This window comes from Alternaria arborescens (genome assembly GCF_004154835.1).
Source record: "Alternaria arborescens strain FERA 675 chromosome Unknown contig_4, whole genome shotgun sequence".
Taxonomy (NCBI): Eukaryota; Fungi; Ascomycota; class Dothideomycetes; order Pleosporales; family Pleosporaceae; genus Alternaria; species Alternaria arborescens.
In genome coordinates this window covers 593,630-610,623 of record NW_021167859.1, presented here as the reverse complement: position 1 = coordinate 610,623, position 16,994 = coordinate 593,630, and the positions used below count along the sequence as shown (strand labels likewise).

The following is a 16,994-nucleotide window of genomic DNA, read 5'->3' as shown; positions in this document are numbered from 1 at the left end:
GATACATGCAAGATGCGAAAGGTTTGCCTTACTATCCTGCTTTCATGGAGTGCCATCTCGTTGACCTATATTGAAGGTCAAATGCGATCGTAATGATCCCTGTGGCAATTGTGTAGATGGCAACATACAATGCAAACGTACAGCTTCAGCCCGCGGCACAACCAAACGACGAAGAGGTGCTGAAGTCATGCCGGCACAGAAGCGAAGTCGACATCACGAGCTCCAAACATCACCCGCATCCTCTCACTCTCCCAGTATACCTCCATCGCCATCAATACTGGAAGCTCAGGACTTTATTCGCCGGGAGATCAAGACCGGAAATCACATGCCCGCGGATAGGCTAGCTGTTTTGAAAGAGGCTATGTCCTTTGTGAACCATCTCTCTCAAATCAACAAGCCATGGGGCCGCACTAACTCACCTACTACGCGAGTTCTTGATGTACTGGAAGACATATCGTACCCTAACATCGAGGTTCTCTATTGGATGGTCCGTGGTAGGTCTCGTAGTAGCACTCACGAATTCTCACAGCTGACGGTTAATGTTAGACTTGAAAGGACGCAACCTTGGACCCCATGTGATGGATTACTTTAAGCACGTTTCTCCAAAATCTCTCAAGAACATGGGACACGCATTGATTTACAAGACCGTGGATCCTGAGACCCTGCTACTCTATTCAATCTGCGTAAACTCCGCTGCCTTCAAGTTTATCAATACTGTGCTAGGGGAGGACAGTATGGGAGAAGTTGGAGCGGGTATGCTTGAAAGTGCTTCAAAGTATCTCAAGAGTATTAAGCTGGCCATGACGCGTATTCACCTGCTGTCTGCTCCTTCGCTTGTTCTCCTACAGTCACTTCTGTGCAGTGTAAGAGACTCTCGCCGGCTACAGCAAAATCAGCTAAAAGACTACAGGCGTTCATCGCGCAAGGCGCTGGAGAGTTGACACATTGTTGGACGTTCATCACAGCTGCTTGTAGAATGTGCGAAGATCTATGCCTTGAAGCCCAGGTGAAAGCCTGCGGAACCGAGACAGATGATGACATGGAGATCTACTACTGTTATACATGGTGTCATATCCTTGACAAGAACTACTCCATGATGCAGGGAAAGAGCCGCTTTCTGCTTGAGTATGATGGCTTGGATGCGGCATTGTCGTCGCCCTTCAACAAAGACATGTCATCTCTGCTATCTACTTACTTGTACTTCGTCCCTATCCAGGCGATATACATGTCGGAACTTCATCCAGATCGGATTTCGAACAAAAAGTCGCTTCTATCAAGAGTCGAAATTGTGGTCAAGGATTTGCTTGAGAGATTGGAGCAGGTATACAGCAGAATAACGAGTGTGAGTCAATGCGGCTTCGGATTTTGGAAGATGAGACTGATGTGTCTAGTTGCATGCTGCGTCGGAGTCGTGGGGTGGCCTACACGTTGCGAGTGAGCTGAGTACCGTTCAATTCTCATATCATTCGCTCCGGACTTCTATTCTACGCTCAAGACAGATCTGTCAGCCCGCAAAACCGCATATTGACATCGATTGTCTTCACTCCGCGCGTATGGCTATGACTACTCTCAAGGTCATTCAGAAAGAGTCTATGACCATCACTGATGTTCGAGCACACATATCGTATATGCATTGGTGAGCATCTACCACTATTTCCTGGATCTCGACTAACTGACGAAGGACCGTACTCTACCACCCATTGACGCCTTTCTTCGTCCTGTTCTGTAACATTGTAGCCTCGTCCAACGAGTCAGATTTTGAGTTGCTTACCACCGTTACGTCTCAGCTCGACGGACTTGCGGATCTGAGCCCTCCGATTGCCAAATTACAGACACTCTTCAAGTCATTCCTTGGGCTTTGCGAAGGTCTTGTCACCGGAACCAAGGATACGTCACCATACGTAGCGCAATGCATGCACCCCCAGCAAACCACCGGACAGGACCGAGCAGTTACGTCTGCACCGCAGCCTCCTGTCCAGTTAGCTGGGGGACAACTGCAGTTGCCTATGAACACGAATGGGACCAACGCGGAATACACAAATATGGTTCAGCCCGCTGACGATGTGGCGATGGAGTTTCCGATCGATAATGGTTTAGGCTTACTTGACCCAAGCTGGGAATTGTTCGATACCCAACCTACCATGGGATGGCTGGATGCCGACTTCTCGTTCTTTGATGGCAATCAATGATTGAATGACAGACACGGACGTTGTATATTTCACCTCGCTGGTTCGATCAAAGTGTCTACGCATGGTACAGCTCCACTCTAATGATTCATCGATTGACGATTATGGACAAGGAGCAAAAATTCCAGCATGTACCCATTGGGAGCTTCTATGGCCAGATTATCTCTTGCCAAGGTACCACAGCGACTCCTGACATCTGTATCCTAGCCATGCGCAACGCCAGAACGACACAGCTCAGAATCGGCAACTTCATACGTACTGGCCTGATCCCAGCCTATCATCTCGCTATAAAATGCATTATCGTATCGAGGGGCTGGTGACGGCAACGAGAATCTTGGCGTGCCGACTAAAAATAGCCGGATCCGGACACTAGTATCTTACACTCGCTGCTGGGCGAACACCGGGAGACAAAGTGTTTTCACTGTAGATAAAACTGGAGGAGGGTTTCAGAGGCATCATGTTGTCAATTTTGCGCACTCTGCATTCGCACACAGAAAACCGCTTACAAGTTCTGTTTGGTGATATCAGATACTTCTATTATCATTTCTATACAACACTGCCGGTGCTAGTGTCGTCTGTTTCGAGCCCTTCTTTCACACCGACATGGATACTTCGATTCAACTAGATCACCCAAAGGCCATCTTCAGCAATGGCGACCTAATCACTGGCAATATCGTCATTTACTGCCATACAAGCATCACCAGAGTTTCAAGAATCACAGCGACATTAGTTGGTGAGAGTGTACTATCTTATACCGACACAAGCGGCTTTTTGATGGACCGAGAGCAACAAGACAAGCACCGCGTAAGTGACCATGGCATGGGTTTTGCTTCTCGGTTGAGATGGCTGTCAGACTAATGTATCTAGTTCGCACACGATTTCAAGATTATATTTCCTTCCCGCCATGATCAGAGGGTTTTAGGTGCCGAAAAATCAGTGAGACTGGGCTTCGGATATCACAGCTTTCGGTTTGCATTACGGGTAAGTTGCTTAGTGATTACACGCATAAGTTATACTCAAGCACTCGTTACTAAGCGTATATGTAGATACCTGATGCAGTGGAGTGCAGCTCATGCCCTCCAAACTCCCCGGTTGTATCGCCGGAATGCAATGAGAAATATGCAGTCCAGTCGCCATCCTCTTCGCACGATATGCTCCCACCATCAATGCACGATATTGTTGATGGTGCAGCGATCTCATATCGTATCGATTTAGCAGTAACCAGCATACGCAGCATTTTCAAATCGACGATAAAACCGGTAAGCTAGATCATTATCTTGAAGAAGCGCTGCCTCTGACTTGCGTGTGCTGTTGCTGACAATGTATAGAACTTGAACATCACAGTATGGCCTATGGAAACACATAACCAGTATCTCGGCTCCTTGTCCAAGGAAAATAGCACATTTCCATGCGTAAAAACAGTGCAAGCAACTATCATGGGTCCATACGCTCAACTTCCAGCACTAGTCGTCTCTCCGACTGAATACATGCATCACCTCTCCGCGGCCATCCCTCCAGCTCAGATATCAATGTCAGCTCATTTCCTACCGGATTACTCAATCCTCCGCAACCGCCACATGATGATACGACTCAGCATTTCGAAACTCAATGAATTTGCATACAGCCTCTACCTGCAGTCTTTTCAGATGCTGTTGGTTGGGTATACGGATATCAAAGCCAAGGGTCCGTCTCTTACGAATACGCAGATTTCCTGCTGGACGATTCAAAGCATGAGCAACCTCGGTTTGCCTGTACTCCGTTATTCTGAAAGCGTCGGTACCGAAAAATACATTGATAGGAGTCTATGGGAAGGCGAAGCACTGCCAGATACCATTGTCCCAAGTTTCGACTCGTGTGGGTTGGCGAGAAGATATGAATTGGATATCTCTATGGGGCTTCAATGTCGGGATACAAAGGTATGTTCGACATGTGATCAGGAGGATTGTTGGGGAGTGATGATTAGCCAAGTGTGTACTAATTATGTCTAGGATCAGGCTGGTCGGATACTATTGGTTCAATTGAGGACACCGGTACACGTGTCTTCTGGGATACGTCCCGGTAGGAAGCTTGAGAGTGGGGACGATAAGAAGCTGTTTCTGAACGGAGAGCTAGTACCGATTAGTATGCGTTCACAAGACGATATGGGTACGCAAGATGAGAATCGGCACGGTGCTACCCAAAGGGTGGGTGCTGCGAATGAAGACTACGGCACGCCAATGGGTCCGCCGCCTACGTACGAAGAAGCTACCACAAGGTCTTGGTGATTGAGGATGTCGTGCTTGCGTCAAACGCAGCTTGCCCCGTTAGTAAATGGAGTTCTTGCATTCGTGAAATTACACCTGGGAGATTCTGATGCCACACTTCTCGATAGGCTCAGCCCAATATGTCTGACTGAATTTACCATATGAGTTTCTGTATCTCTTGTTTCTTTCCTCTACTAGATCGCTTCCCCAGAAGGCAATATTTCCAGAATCAGATATTTCCTTTGAAACGTAGTATTTATCTTCGACATTTAATAAAAAGTTGAGCTGTCGGACATGACGGCAATCTCCTGCTTGGTTTCGCGCATATGTTGAACTCTCACTATTGCATAGAAGAAATTGAACGATGATTTGAAGTTTGGATGGTCATAGACGTTATCATCAACAGGGTCTGGAAACATGTAAAAGATTGGACTCTCATAGATCTGCTTGGCTGATGGTTCTATGCTGCTAAATTGAAGGAGTATCGACAATGCAGCTTGTGCACACGCAGTCGTTCCCTCAAAACATGTTCCAAGTGTCTGACCGTCATCAACTCTTCCACGGCAAACTGTCGTGTCATTTTTGAAGATACTGGGCGCTCCGGCGTTTGTTCGCACTCAGAGTGGCTTCGCGACGACCTAAACACAGTACTTTTCTTGTGTAACCGAAGATGGCCTATCTTGAGCCATGTCGCTCGCGTCCACGGTCTCTAGCTCTTCTTCAGATTGTTACCCGCATACAGCCATCTCATATCAGTTCCACGTCCCCTGTCCCACAGCCCACACACCAAGCCCTTACTGCGCTCCATCTGACAACCCAAACATCACCTCTCTTCATCTCAAACCTGCGATCTGTCCCCTCGACGAAAATCTCCCCAACATCACGCAATGCCCTCACAAACACCGCTTTGTCTTCATCAGGCTTATCGATCATGCTGATGCCACCTGTTGTGTCATCGAGTCGTTGTAGCGATACTGGGAATTGTGAGAGAAACGAGGATGTGTAGTGAGAGGAGAGGAGCGCTTGATGGGACGTAAGGTATTGGTACTCGGATGGAGAGAGAAGCGGGTAGGGCATCTCGAGGGAAGTCGTGTGCAGCGATTGGATGTGTAGAGGGTGTGAATCGATCTACGAATGTGTGTCAGTATGCCGCTGTAAGGATTCGTAGAGTAAGTTTTGTCCCTACCTTTTTTATTCTCGCCCTCAGGAAACTGCGAACCAAGAACTTGAACCGCTCGAGTTCTGTTTGTATGATGATGAGTTTGAAGTTTGTCTTGGGGTCCATGTTGCCCGTTTGGTCTTCGACCAGTTCAATCTGGCTGCGTCATTAGCTATCTTGTGTTGCGCTCGCCGAAGCTCTCTATGCGCTCACCTGTCTCTGAATTCGCTCGAGCACCCTTCCCATAAGTTCTTCGGGCCATGGCAAGATCTCTGGTGCGACTCTCTCTGCAACCCAACACCTCGTCAATTCCTGCAAATCGAGCGCCTCCCTCGGCGTCGACCCTACTGCGACCTCTGCGAGAAGATCATCGATATCCATGGTGTGTCTCTCACTCCCATAAGAAGCTCTACTGTGTTGCTGAGTTACGGCAACGCGTCGGCCAGTATGCGGCGCAACAATTTTGTTCGTTTCCCCTTGGACCCAGATGCGACGGAAGCGTGTTCGGAAGGCTAGAGGCGAAGGCGGGGATAAAATCGATCGGAGGTGACGCAATCGGCAAGCACCCGAGAGCCGGTAGAAAGTAAAAAGCGAGATCTGGAGTATGTATCAGGCTCGATGCATGCGTGTGTTGGCTTGCAGCGAGCGTGCATGCAGATGCACATGTTCGGTGGGGCAGGGATGCGAGATGCGGGGGGCTCTAGCGCAGACGCGTCGGACGCGTTCAACACAACACGGAGAGAGCCGCGTCGTGATCCAGACGTTGTTTACACCGAAAGAAGCAAGCAAGTCACAAGGTGCATAGGCATGAGCTAATGCAGTGCAGCTATCAACTGCCGTCGCTACCGCACTATTTCAATATGAGCTATAGCTAGTTTCTGCCCAGGTAGCTCAACATATAAACTGTGCATGGGGTTAATGCATCGCGACTTCTTCATCAGGAGAGTGGTACTGGCAGGTTGGTTCGGTGAAGAATTCTTTGTTATTTGTCGCTCAATCCATCGCAGTACTGCTGGAACCGATCCTTCGACCCTCAGCATTGCCTACAGCCAAGTACCTCCTCACAATTGCAATTGTAAATACACCAGCGAGAGCAGTAGCAGGTGAAGCATACATGACGCAAGAAATGACAGAGTCCAGTATGAGTGCGGCCGAGTATGATATCGAATGAATTGTATTAAGGAAACTGGCAGAAGATGCCGCGTAGGTGATTAATGCTTTAAAGGCACGTAGACCTGTTTTGTGTACTTGGTTTCGTGATGATTCTTAGATTCTTGTTCTGAAGAACATGTGCAGGCGATAATTCAGCGCTGCTGAGCCAGGAGAGATCCGTGTGAGGATGGGTACTAGGAACAAAGGAAATGAATGAGCTCGCGAGGCAGCCTTCTTTGGACTGCTCAGCGCTCGCCGTAGACAAGATGGGTATCCAGCAATCCCTATCAAGAAATGGTAACTTTTTGCCCGGGCCCACGGCACCGCGACAAGGGGTATAGAAACGAAAACGGGGACAGGACACCCCAAAGATCAGATGCAGACTGGAGCCGCTGTGCAAAAATCCCGAGTGATGCAGAACAAAGGGAATCGCTCAAACGCCCCGGAAATGGAAAAGGACCAAACGCCAATGCTGTGGGGATCCAATGCCATGCAGCAATCATCGATAACGCCGTGAATCAATCCGCCATGAGTTAGTTTAGTTTCGTTATAGTGTTGGTTGGTTGTTGTGCAGGCCTAATAAGATGCCATGCGACGGGAAGCGGCGTTGACACGTCCGATTTCAAGAGAGTCATTGCCGAGGGTGAAGAGGTTGTTTCCAGATCTTGTACGGCCCATGGCTGTAGGGCTGTCTTCCATCTGGCAGTGCTGCCCAAAGGTGAAAGTGGTAGCACGGTTGAGTTTAGCACGCGACTTGAACTTGAGTTTGTTAAGGCCGCGTTCACAGGATTGCTCATGCTCTTTGGCATCCATGCGAAGGTAGTTCTGGGGATAGCAGCGAGTTGCGTGTGCATGATAGAAGGAGCTGTAACCGCCGTCAAGGATGTAAACTTCAGGGAACGAAAGGTGAGGATATTGATGCGCATTCTCCTTGCGATCTTGCGAGCGAACAAACTTGGCCCTGTTGCTGTTAGTGATGACCATAGGCGGGGGTATTGGAAGGACTTACATGAGAGGAGCACGATGCGCTGAGTACTCGCAGTGCAGTATCAGAAGAGTGTTGTCACTTGACGGAGCCTGGAAGAGACGCTCGGCAAGCTTCTCCTTGTCACAGAAGTTCAATGCACCTTCAATGTGGCCACCATTGTATTCGTACTCGAAGCGGCAGTCAATAACCACCTTGTTGTCATACAAGTGATCATAAGCACCGTCAAGGACCTCCACCAATGTCTCGTGGGTAATACGGGGGAGGCTCTCTGGCTCGCTGGTAGTGAAGTGTGGAAGCTTCAGTGGGTTGGCATCATCGACATCCATCACAGACTGAAGCCCACTGGGCTGGTAGTCATCCTGTTCCTGCTTGGCATTCATCACTTCACCGGGACTTTCGAACATGCTTAACGATCTGCGGAACTTGCTGGGACGACGAGAAGGGGGGCCGACAGGCTTCCTGACAGCGGCGAGAGGGGAACCATTGGCACGAGCGGCAGTAGAGTTGAGAGAAAAGGGCTTGGGTTTCGATGCGAAGAGAGAGCCATTGGAGGTGGGACGACGTTCTTGAGGTGGGGAGGCAGTAAAGCACTCATCCAAGCTCAATGAAGACGAGTTCCTGGCGAAGTCACCGCAACCAAATTGGAAAGCCGGCAGCGAGGTGCTCGATGGCTTTTCTTGGTCCTTGAACGACACACTGTTAGTAGAGTAGTTCTTGTGGCGCGAAAGAGAGGGCCTGAGCAGAGCGGACTTTCGGCGTCTATATTGTATTAGTATGGACTGAGTGAAGGAGCGGCTCGTGTACTGACTCAGCGGCTGACACGGGTCGTGGTACCTCGAGTGAGGGTGTAGAGTATGTGGGTGGGGTAGGTAGGTCGTCACATGGAGTGAGCATGTCGCTGTCGGATCCTGGGGTCACCTCTGGGGAGGGCGAGGGTAGGGGCAGGCAGCGGTCGTTGATGAAGCTGAAAGGTGCCTTGTGGGGAAGAGGGGAGATGTCCATGGAGTCTGGTGCGAAGCCGGGCGAGGACGATGGGATTGGCGGAGTCGTAACGCCTTCCCAACGAGCCAGTGGGGTCGTGATTTCTGTTTGAACCTGTCAGCATGATGCCTCCCGTTTGGAGTGAATGCACAGCCACTTACCCCGTGTGTCGAGTTGCTGAAAGAGATTCGACGTGAAGAGCGACCGGCGAGGCGTCTGGAGCTGGGGGCTACAACAAAGCATGTCAGTACCGCAATGGGAAGGTATAGAGGGACAAAGAGGGATTGTACCTCTGGTCCATGTGCAGGTTGCTCGACATGTCGGCGGCCAGGCTGGTCGTGGGCGACGAGCCTCGCATGGGCTGCAGGGTGAAGTAGTCTCCCCCACTCTTCTTCATGCTGAGGTCGCGGAAGTTGAAGCTCTTGGGACCCAGGCTGTGTGCTCCTCCAAATAACGGCTTCGATTGTGGCAGGTCACGACGGTATCCCCAGGGGCCGGGGATGGGCGGCGGGTGCATGGCCGCGAGAGGTGAAGACATCTCCATGATGGGCTGGTGTTGGTGATGGTGGTGGCTGTCGTAGTCGTAGTACCGGGCAACGAGCGTTTGCACGTCTTCACTGAACGGATGTCGAAAAGGCGATACTGGCGATAAGCATGCAAGACGGGAAAACTAATTCCAATCTGAAGATGCTGGGTGAGATAGCTGGTGAGATAGCTCGATGGGGTCGTGGCCGTGGTAGAGATGCTAGAGGCGGGCTCCGGACATGAGGCTGAGAGCGGCTCTGTGTTGGGCGTAGTGGATGGTGAACGAGGTAGCGACTGCCTATACGATACTCTCTTCCTAATATCAATCCAAGCAAAGCAACCGTCGTCCAAAATCCTCAGCCAACTTAAAGAGGGGATTGGGCCTTCTTGGGTGCGAGAAGGGTAGAGAAGAGGAAGGCGGGTCCAGGTCACGCAGCTGGATTTGAGGATGCCGTGGTTGCTGGGGTAGCCCGCTGCTGGGTTCAGGTTAGGGCCGACGACCAGGGCGTAGGCTTTAGAGCTAGGCGCTTGCACACACCGGAGGCCTCAATGTTCAGCACGGGACAAAGAATACTGGGGACTGGAGTTTGCTTGCGCCGGCTATGCACTCAGCCCAGAGCTATGCTGTTGATCCGCAGCCTCTAATGCCGCCGCAGGTACACCGGCCGCTGATTTGATCTCGATCCTACGTAGTCCATCGCGTAGCTGCAGCAATACGCAGCCTGCAGCTAATCACGCGAAGCCGACGTAAACAAGCGTTCGCAGCTGTTCCATGTATTGCAACATCGCCCGACTGTCACCGTCTTGCAGCACTGACAGCCAGATCCATAATATAACCATCCAACGTGACATGCTTCACCGAAACCTTGACCTGAAATGAATCTCGATGAGGCTCAGTTCCAGCCAGTTCCAGCTGCACCTCAGCATCGCGTTGCCAGAGAAGCAATTCCCTAGCTCGGCACGGATCAGACGCAAGCGGAATGGGTGCTCCCTGTCAGCCCAGCACGATACGTGAAACCATACGTTCGCTCTGCGCCTAAACTCGCGCCGCCGAGAGAATTTCTCCCCTCGGAGTGGTTCTGCGTGGAGTGCTCTAGCCGTGCTGCGTAACGTACAAACCGTCTCCAAGGGAAACCGACAGAGCTGCCCACTCGCTACCGAAGAACCACCAGCCTAGCATATCTATGCATACTACCGCACACTGCATACCTCTTTCGGCACCAACTACCCCAACTCCAGCCTCGTTCAAGACGCGTGAGATGTCTTGGACGGCACGCTCGGTCTTCATCTGCGTAGACTTTCGTCATAGTATGGCCCAGCAGCAAGCTTGGCTGCTCTGCCAGGGACTCTGCCAGGGAACCGCCTCGCTGTAACACGGCTTATGACGCGCCCCATTGGCTGCCTCTCCTTTGCCCGACTCATTGGGCGAGCGGGAGATTTTCAGTCTGAATTCGGTGCAGCGAGACCGACGTCGCAGGCCTCGCAGGCGCCGCTGGCTTGACGACGTGAGCTCACCCCGGCCCGTTCGCCCTCTGATCCCCTTAGACCCAACTGGGTACATAAAACAGGAAAGGCTCCGTCCTACACGCTACCGCTCTAGTTCCGTGCTCGCGATCGAACTCTCCCCTCTGCGATCGCGATGGCGACATACATCGAACGTCATAGGCAATAAGGCTGAGATGAACTGCCAACTTTGCTATTCTTATCGACCGGTTTGCTCCAACTTCTGCAAACCAGTTCAGACAACTGTCAACCTGTCGACCAAGCACCCTCGCTAATACTCGCAACAACAACACCATCGTCAGCCATGGCCTCTCGGAGTGACCGGGGGCCGCTGTCATAGTTGTTGTGGTGCCATTAAGAGGCGAGCTGAGTCGTTGTTCGAGAACGGCGGCTCTCCCACCACCACTTTGCACAAAGCCTTCATAACCGGCACGCGATCGGCTGGACCCCACCACCAACGGGCTGACCCCTCCTTTAGTGGACCGCCAGACACTCGACAAGGCCAGTGTGTGGCGCTTGTTGCACGCGCCTCGAAAAACCATCGTCTCGTCTCCAGGTGCGACGCGTCAAGCTTATAGTACACAAACAACCGTCTTCGCGCCATCACCTGACCTAAATAGGTGAAGGCGAGTCTCACCACAGGGTCTGCGTCATATACCCCAGACCTCGGGGCCCGCTTGACCATGCCGCCAGAGGAGGCCTCGCGTTTCGAGACCCTGAAAATCTGCACTGTGGTGGCAGCTTAGCCGCAAACTCTTTGTCATGGTGTCTTTGAGACTTCATCGTGTCAGCACCTGGCCGGACGCATCCGACTTATGTGCAGTACCAAATACATCATGGTGGACACTTTGTGTGAAGAAAAACTCTGTTCATGATTCTCAAGACTATCGCGGGACATGTTTCGGGCCCGAGGGTCACTCACCATGAAAACCCAGAAGCTGCTGAAGCTCCTTGAAGCGTTCACGAGTATCAGCCATTATCGGAAATCATCCCTTGCGTCCCGTTCTCGGTCAGCACGTTGCACATCAGACCCTCTTTCGTCGGACAAAGGATTCACTTATAGTAATATACCTCGAGGGTGCAAGGCTCCAACAGGAAGCACGGGTTTCACCTCGATGCAAGCGGCGCCTTCGCTTGCGGCCTTGCGTGTTCCTATCTCTCGGAGCTTGCGTTTTCTGAGACAACGCGGGACGCTGTGACACGCGCTTTCAGCCTGTGACTGCGGGGACATCCGGTGAGCATCCGCAGCATCGTCACATTCCAGATTTAAATTTCGCCAGTACAAAGAACGGTAAAATTCTGCAGCGCTGTTTCGCCTTCCCGCGGGGTAGACCCTTCAGATTTCTAAACACACCATTGCGCATCATCTTCCATTGTCAATCTTCACGATTCATCTTGCCGGATGACGGTTTAGCTTTGCCCGGCGCCTCTCGCATATTTGCAACATTGTTGCCATGGAGATGCATGGGGTCAGACGCGCCTCATGTGTACCCAGCCGGCTCCTCTTTGCACAACCCATTCGTATTATCCAAAGTTTTGAAAGAGTCAGTGAATTATGTGCATACCGTGAGCAAACTTTGCAAAATGTGCAAAAGGGGGTGGAGTTTGGGCAGAGGCACCGACCACGCAATCTGCGATATCGATAGGGAAAACTTCACCGCCTGCTCCTTTTCTTATTGAACACGTAGAATCTTAGTTGCACAGAGCAACGTGAAGTATTTAATCGCCGTCGCGCCCTCTCGAATTGTTCTTGTGTCAGCCCGACGGTATCGCTTCACGCTCTTGCATACCAAGTATCGATTGCCTACCTTGTCCACAGCACATTGGTATCTATCGATATTTTGAACAAAGGGTCAAGAATGCTCGCTGGGACACAATCAGTCATGTTACGGGGTGATGGGTGCGTCCAGTGGTATTAAACTTGGTATAAGAGAAGGGATGCAAGAGCTGGTTTATGGCGATATCGGATTCTCTACCGCTCTCATTCATGGAATGGCATCAAAAACTTTTGCAAGATAGTCGGGATGTGCATGAACGATGTGTTCATCCAAAGCATGTTGCGCACTCATCATAAAGGATTGGAGTCACGTTGAAGAGTGAACTCTTCAGCGCCTACTACATTAGAGACTGGGATATACATCGCTGCCTCGCTCCTGTCAGCCTCTGAACCACAAGAACCTAGTCTTCTCCGTTATCGTGGTTACTCAAAATATGTCTCATGCCCAGGCCGTTTCGTGCTCGATCCTCTTGCTCTACTACGCTGAACGGCAATCCTTTCCCAATACCACATAACACGAAAGCCGCCCACTTCCACCTGAATGGATTGATCGCAATCGTAAAAACGAACCAATAGATCAGTTCTGAATATGTGAAGAAGTCGAAAGCCCCACCAGGAGCTTTGCTCTTGATGAACCGCGTCATGTCGATCCAGCGCTTCATCCACCAGGTGCGCGGTCGAGCCAGAGGGTCAACGAGGTACATAAGCAGGAAGCGTGTGTAGATGCCGATATGGTAGTTTCCAACTGTGCCAATAGCGTTGACATATGTGCAGTTGTTTGCACAGATTGAAGGGTGTTCAGGTGGGAAGACTTGGAGGTACCAGTTTGGTGGCTCGTACGGCTCGTTGAAGACTTCATCTGGTAAGAAACCTAGGCTTGGACGCTTATATCCCGTTGCCATGATAACAATATCCGCTTCAATTAGTTTCTCAGAGCCAGGGCCGTTCTTAGGAACTCCTTGAGCACGCTTGTTAAACTTGATGCCATTGCCGGATTCGTCATAGCCCATGATGTCGCCGCGAAGCCATGATGCTTTGCCTGAACGGACAAGGTCTAGCACTTGGTCATTTACCATTGGTGTTTCAGTGAACAGACCCTTTCCGCTGTTGGGCGCAGGGGAGATATCGTAGAGGTCACGGTAGAAGAAAAGTCGTAGGATGTACTCAGGAATCCAACTGAAGATGGTCTCGCTGCCGAAGATGTTCAGAGCAAGAAGGCTATCGATGAACGGGTTTCGTGGGATGATCCATTTCTCTGACCGGGCGAGGACGTTGGTGTGCTCTGCTTCTGAGCTAGCTACGAATTCCAAAGCTTCAACTGCGGAGGCACCGCCGCCTATAATAGCAACCTTCTTGCCTTTAGCGTTCTTGCCGTCGAGCTGCGAGCTATGCCAAATTTCACCCTTAAAATTCTCTTGGCCAGGTAGCGTGGGCATCTTAGGATCACCACAAGTACCAATTGCAGCTATTACACCATCGAACCGTCCGTGAGAGGGATCATTGATGATCCATCGCCCATGAGGATCTTTGTACACCTTTTCAACACGTGTGTTAAACTCAGTCTTACTTTCAAGACCATATCGTTTCCAGAGTTCCGTGATCTGTGAAACGATTTGCTGGCGATCCGGATATCCTTGGCTCCAGTGCACGGAAGGGTGGAACCTGTACATGAGCGAGTGAATTTGCAGACCAGATGTATTGTTCACCCGACTCCAAATTCCACCGAGATTCTTCTTGGACCCGGCTTCGAAGATGCGGCAGTCGAAGCCATGGCCAACAATATGTGATGCAGCAGATACTCCGGTTAGACCTGCGCCAATGACAGCGATTTTTGGGCGCACGAGGTTTGGGTGTGGTGGTGGCGGTGTTGGCGACAGAACCCAATCAAGCACATATTGTATGACTTGGTAAATGAAGAGGACAGGGTGGGTGAGGAAATATTTGATGTAACTCCAGAAGTAACCCATCCTGGCAGATGGCTTTCTGGCTTTTCGGGAGGATAGAGATGCAAAGGTGAAAGCAGGGTGACAGTCACAGAACTTAAAACTACATGAGCTTGACTTGTTTTGGTGGCGTTTATCCTCTTGCGGATCCTTACGGAAACGTGCAGCTTCGGACGTTGTGTTTCGCATATTACCACTTGTGATGTCACGGTGGAACCGCTGCATTGGTCTGACATGTGAAAGCCTACGAGACTGCTGGGTTGCGTTCGGCCGCGCAAGCTGAGACAGCGTTCGCCATTGCTTTTCAAAGGTCTCCCACCCAACGGTTCCTCCATATTCGAGTTGCCCATGTGAATTTGGTTCAAGACACCATCCTAGTGGCCAACGTCGACCAAAGTGTGGGAACGAATAAAGGATGTTTCTCACAGATCGGCGACAAGGATATAGCGGGTGGTGAGTCTGGGAGCTAGGACCTGACGCTAAGCCTAAAGCGCTCTGCTGCTGCTCTTTGAATCCACCGCTTAGCTCGACTCTTCACTTAACCACCAACGGTGGCTCCTGTAGCCATGTCTTTCTTCCGGAGCCAACCCGATGTAGAGACACGCTTGTGTACGGCGGTCAACGTCGCTATTCAAGCCGGGGATCCATATCAACTGCAGTCGATTGTGCTTCTGGAGCCAGGTGAAGGCAATGCTTTTCCACCCGATCATCAAGAACTCATTAAATCCTTGCAGCAGAATTACCCTGCTGGCAATGGAGATTCTGAGAAACGTCTTGAAGATCTTGTCAGACGAGTTGTGACTGAGACAGCAGAGTCAGAGGATGAGGAGGGTAGACCAGTACAGTCTTGGGGTTCGTTGGTTACTTTTCTCGTCGGATGGATGACCTTTCTCCGAGACGTAGACGCAGAGAATTTGGTTTTGGTGTTTGAGCTCATGACAGATCTTCAACCGTAGGTCAATAAGTGTATGCCTCAAAACTACTCGATGCTGACGTATCCCTAGGCGAGCAAACAGCGCCTTACAGCATCCTACTAAAGGCATCCTGATGCTTCCCACCATCATGTACTATGCAAAGGTGTTTGCAAGAGTGGCGATTGGACTAGAGAAGCGGCCCGACCTGACAATGCATCTCATCACTACCGACGTCGACGAGGATGGGCAAAGTGAATCATTGCCCGAAAGGGCGGCCAACATTGTACGACAGGCCTTCATTATATGCCTCAATGACCGTAACACGGTGCCAGGCGGCATCAAAGACGGCAAGCCTGATGGAAAGAAGGTTGGAATCTACAAAATGGCAAATATATGTTTGAAGACTTTGTTTCAGGCCGATAAGCTTGGAAGCTGCGAAACCATCTTCAACAACATATCCAACTCATCACCACCACTACACATTTATCCAGCTGCGGAACGCATCACCTATCTTTACTACCTCGGGCGATACCAATTCAGCAACACCAACTTCTACGGAGCTCAGCTCGTTCTGGAACTAGCTTACAGAGGCTGCCACAGGCAATGTCCGAGTCAACGTCGCTTGATTGCCGTCTGCCTTGTCGCTGCCAACATCATCCTTGGGCGTTTCCCAAATGAACATATCTACAATGACCCTGCATGCGTGGGCTTCCGCGAAGTATTCGAACCGCTCACTCGTGCAATTCGCAAGGGAGACCTCGAAACTTTCCGCCGAATAACGAACCTGGACCTCTCACATCCAAGTGCAGAGTTCATGATCAAGTACCGGATTTTCTACCCTATTGGCAACTATTGTGAGGTTCTCGTATGGTGGTCACTTCTCCGTAAGACTTTCATCCTCACCGGAAGCATAGGCGAAGCATCAAAATCAGCAGCTTTGCTCGACCTCAACGCAGCGGTTCTTATCTTCCGCTTCCTCGAGGCGCGTTCGCTCATCAAGAACGCCGCCATGGCCGCGCAAGACCGCGGCCCAGGTCGCCGGAACTTCGGTCATATCTTCCAAGACCACGCATCAACCAATAAGTCAACATACATCGACCCTGATTTCGTTGGCATGGAAGGGGTGCAGCCATACACCCATGAGTTTGATCTATTGGAGATGGAGTGCATCTGCGGCAGCCTTATTACTCAAGGCTATTTGAACGCATACATTGCTCAGGCGAAGCAAAAGCTCGCTATTCAAGGTGTAAAGACGGGTAACCTGAGTGCAGGATTTATCAATCCGTGGGAGGTCAACAAAGACAGAAACAAGGATGAGGTGCTTGGGTGGAAGAAAGAAGCTGGAGGTGATGGAGGGCAGGTTGTAAGGTTGTCGTTCGCGGCACCGGCTGGATCGTAGGAGACGTTGCGAATGATACCCTGGTACTTATGTTGGATATGGATATGTCCTGATAAGGATCTACATTTGCGTGTGTTGTTAATCCAACGCATATCAAACATTCAGAAAAAACTCTGTCAATGCCGACCTGCCTCTGTTGATCGTAGTAAGCCATCCAATCTCGCACTGGCCTTGGTCGTTTCTTCACCCTTGCACTTCATCTCGTGTCCAGCTAGAAGGTAAAC

At 50.7% G+C, this 16,994-nt stretch overlaps 6 protein-coding genes across 6 annotated transcripts; 3 read left to right on the top strand and 3 right to left on the bottom strand.

Annotated features, from left to right (window-relative positions):
- Nucleotides 1-187: 187 nt before the first annotated feature.
- Nucleotides 188-2,189, top strand: AA0111_g2305 (hypothetical protein; the record flags this gene model as incomplete). Its single annotated transcript, XM_028648062.1, has 5 exons — nt 188-494; nt 547-863; nt 911-1,342; nt 1,392-1,636; nt 1,682-2,189. The coding sequence occupies 5 exons, from the start codon at nt 188-190 to the stop codon at nt 2,187-2,189; spliced, it is 1,809 nt and encodes a 602-aa protein (XP_028509776.1).
- Nucleotides 2,190-3,337: 1,148 nt separating this feature from the next.
- AA0111_g2304 (hypothetical protein) lies at nt 3,338-4,450 on the top strand (the record flags this gene model as incomplete). The annotated part of the gene is made up of 3 exons (XM_028648061.1): nt 3,338-3,445; nt 3,515-4,102; nt 4,175-4,450. 3 exons carry the CDS (start codon nt 3,338-3,340, stop codon nt 4,448-4,450), a joined length of 972 nt encoding a protein of 323 aa, XP_028509777.1.
- Nucleotides 4,451-5,176: 726 nt separating this feature from the next.
- On the bottom strand, nt 5,177-5,969 carry AA0111_g2303 (hypothetical protein; the record flags this gene model as incomplete). Its single annotated transcript, XM_028648060.1, has 3 exons — nt 5,177-5,557; nt 5,616-5,744; nt 5,802-5,969. The coding sequence occupies 3 exons, from the start codon at nt 5,967-5,969 to the stop codon at nt 5,177-5,179; spliced, it is 678 nt and encodes a 225-aa protein (XP_028509771.1).
- Nucleotides 5,970-7,316: 1,347 nt separating this feature from the next.
- AA0111_g2302 (M-phase inducer phosphatase) lies at nt 7,317-9,253 on the bottom strand (the record flags this gene model as incomplete). Its single annotated transcript, XM_028648059.1, has 5 exons — nt 7,317-7,701; nt 7,750-8,487; nt 8,537-8,813; nt 8,871-8,938; nt 9,000-9,253. 5 exons carry the CDS (start codon nt 9,251-9,253, stop codon nt 7,317-7,319), a joined length of 1,722 nt encoding a protein of 573 aa, XP_028509772.1.
- A 3,662-nt stretch (nt 9,254-12,915) lies between these two features.
- AA0111_g2301 (hypothetical protein) lies at nt 12,916-14,481 on the bottom strand (the record flags this gene model as incomplete). Its single annotated transcript, XM_028648058.1, has 1 exon — nt 12,916-14,481. One exon carries the CDS (start codon nt 14,479-14,481, stop codon nt 12,916-12,918), a length of 1,566 nt encoding a protein of 521 aa, XP_028509773.1.
- A 542-nt stretch (nt 14,482-15,023) lies between these two features.
- AA0111_g2300 (hypothetical protein) lies at nt 15,024-16,770 on the top strand (the record flags this gene model as incomplete). The annotated part of the gene is made up of 2 exons (XM_028648057.1): nt 15,024-15,409; nt 15,462-16,770. The coding sequence occupies 2 exons, from the start codon at nt 15,024-15,026 to the stop codon at nt 16,768-16,770; spliced, it is 1,695 nt and encodes a 564-aa protein (XP_028509828.1).
- Between the last annotated feature and the right edge of the window lie 224 nt (nt 16,771-16,994).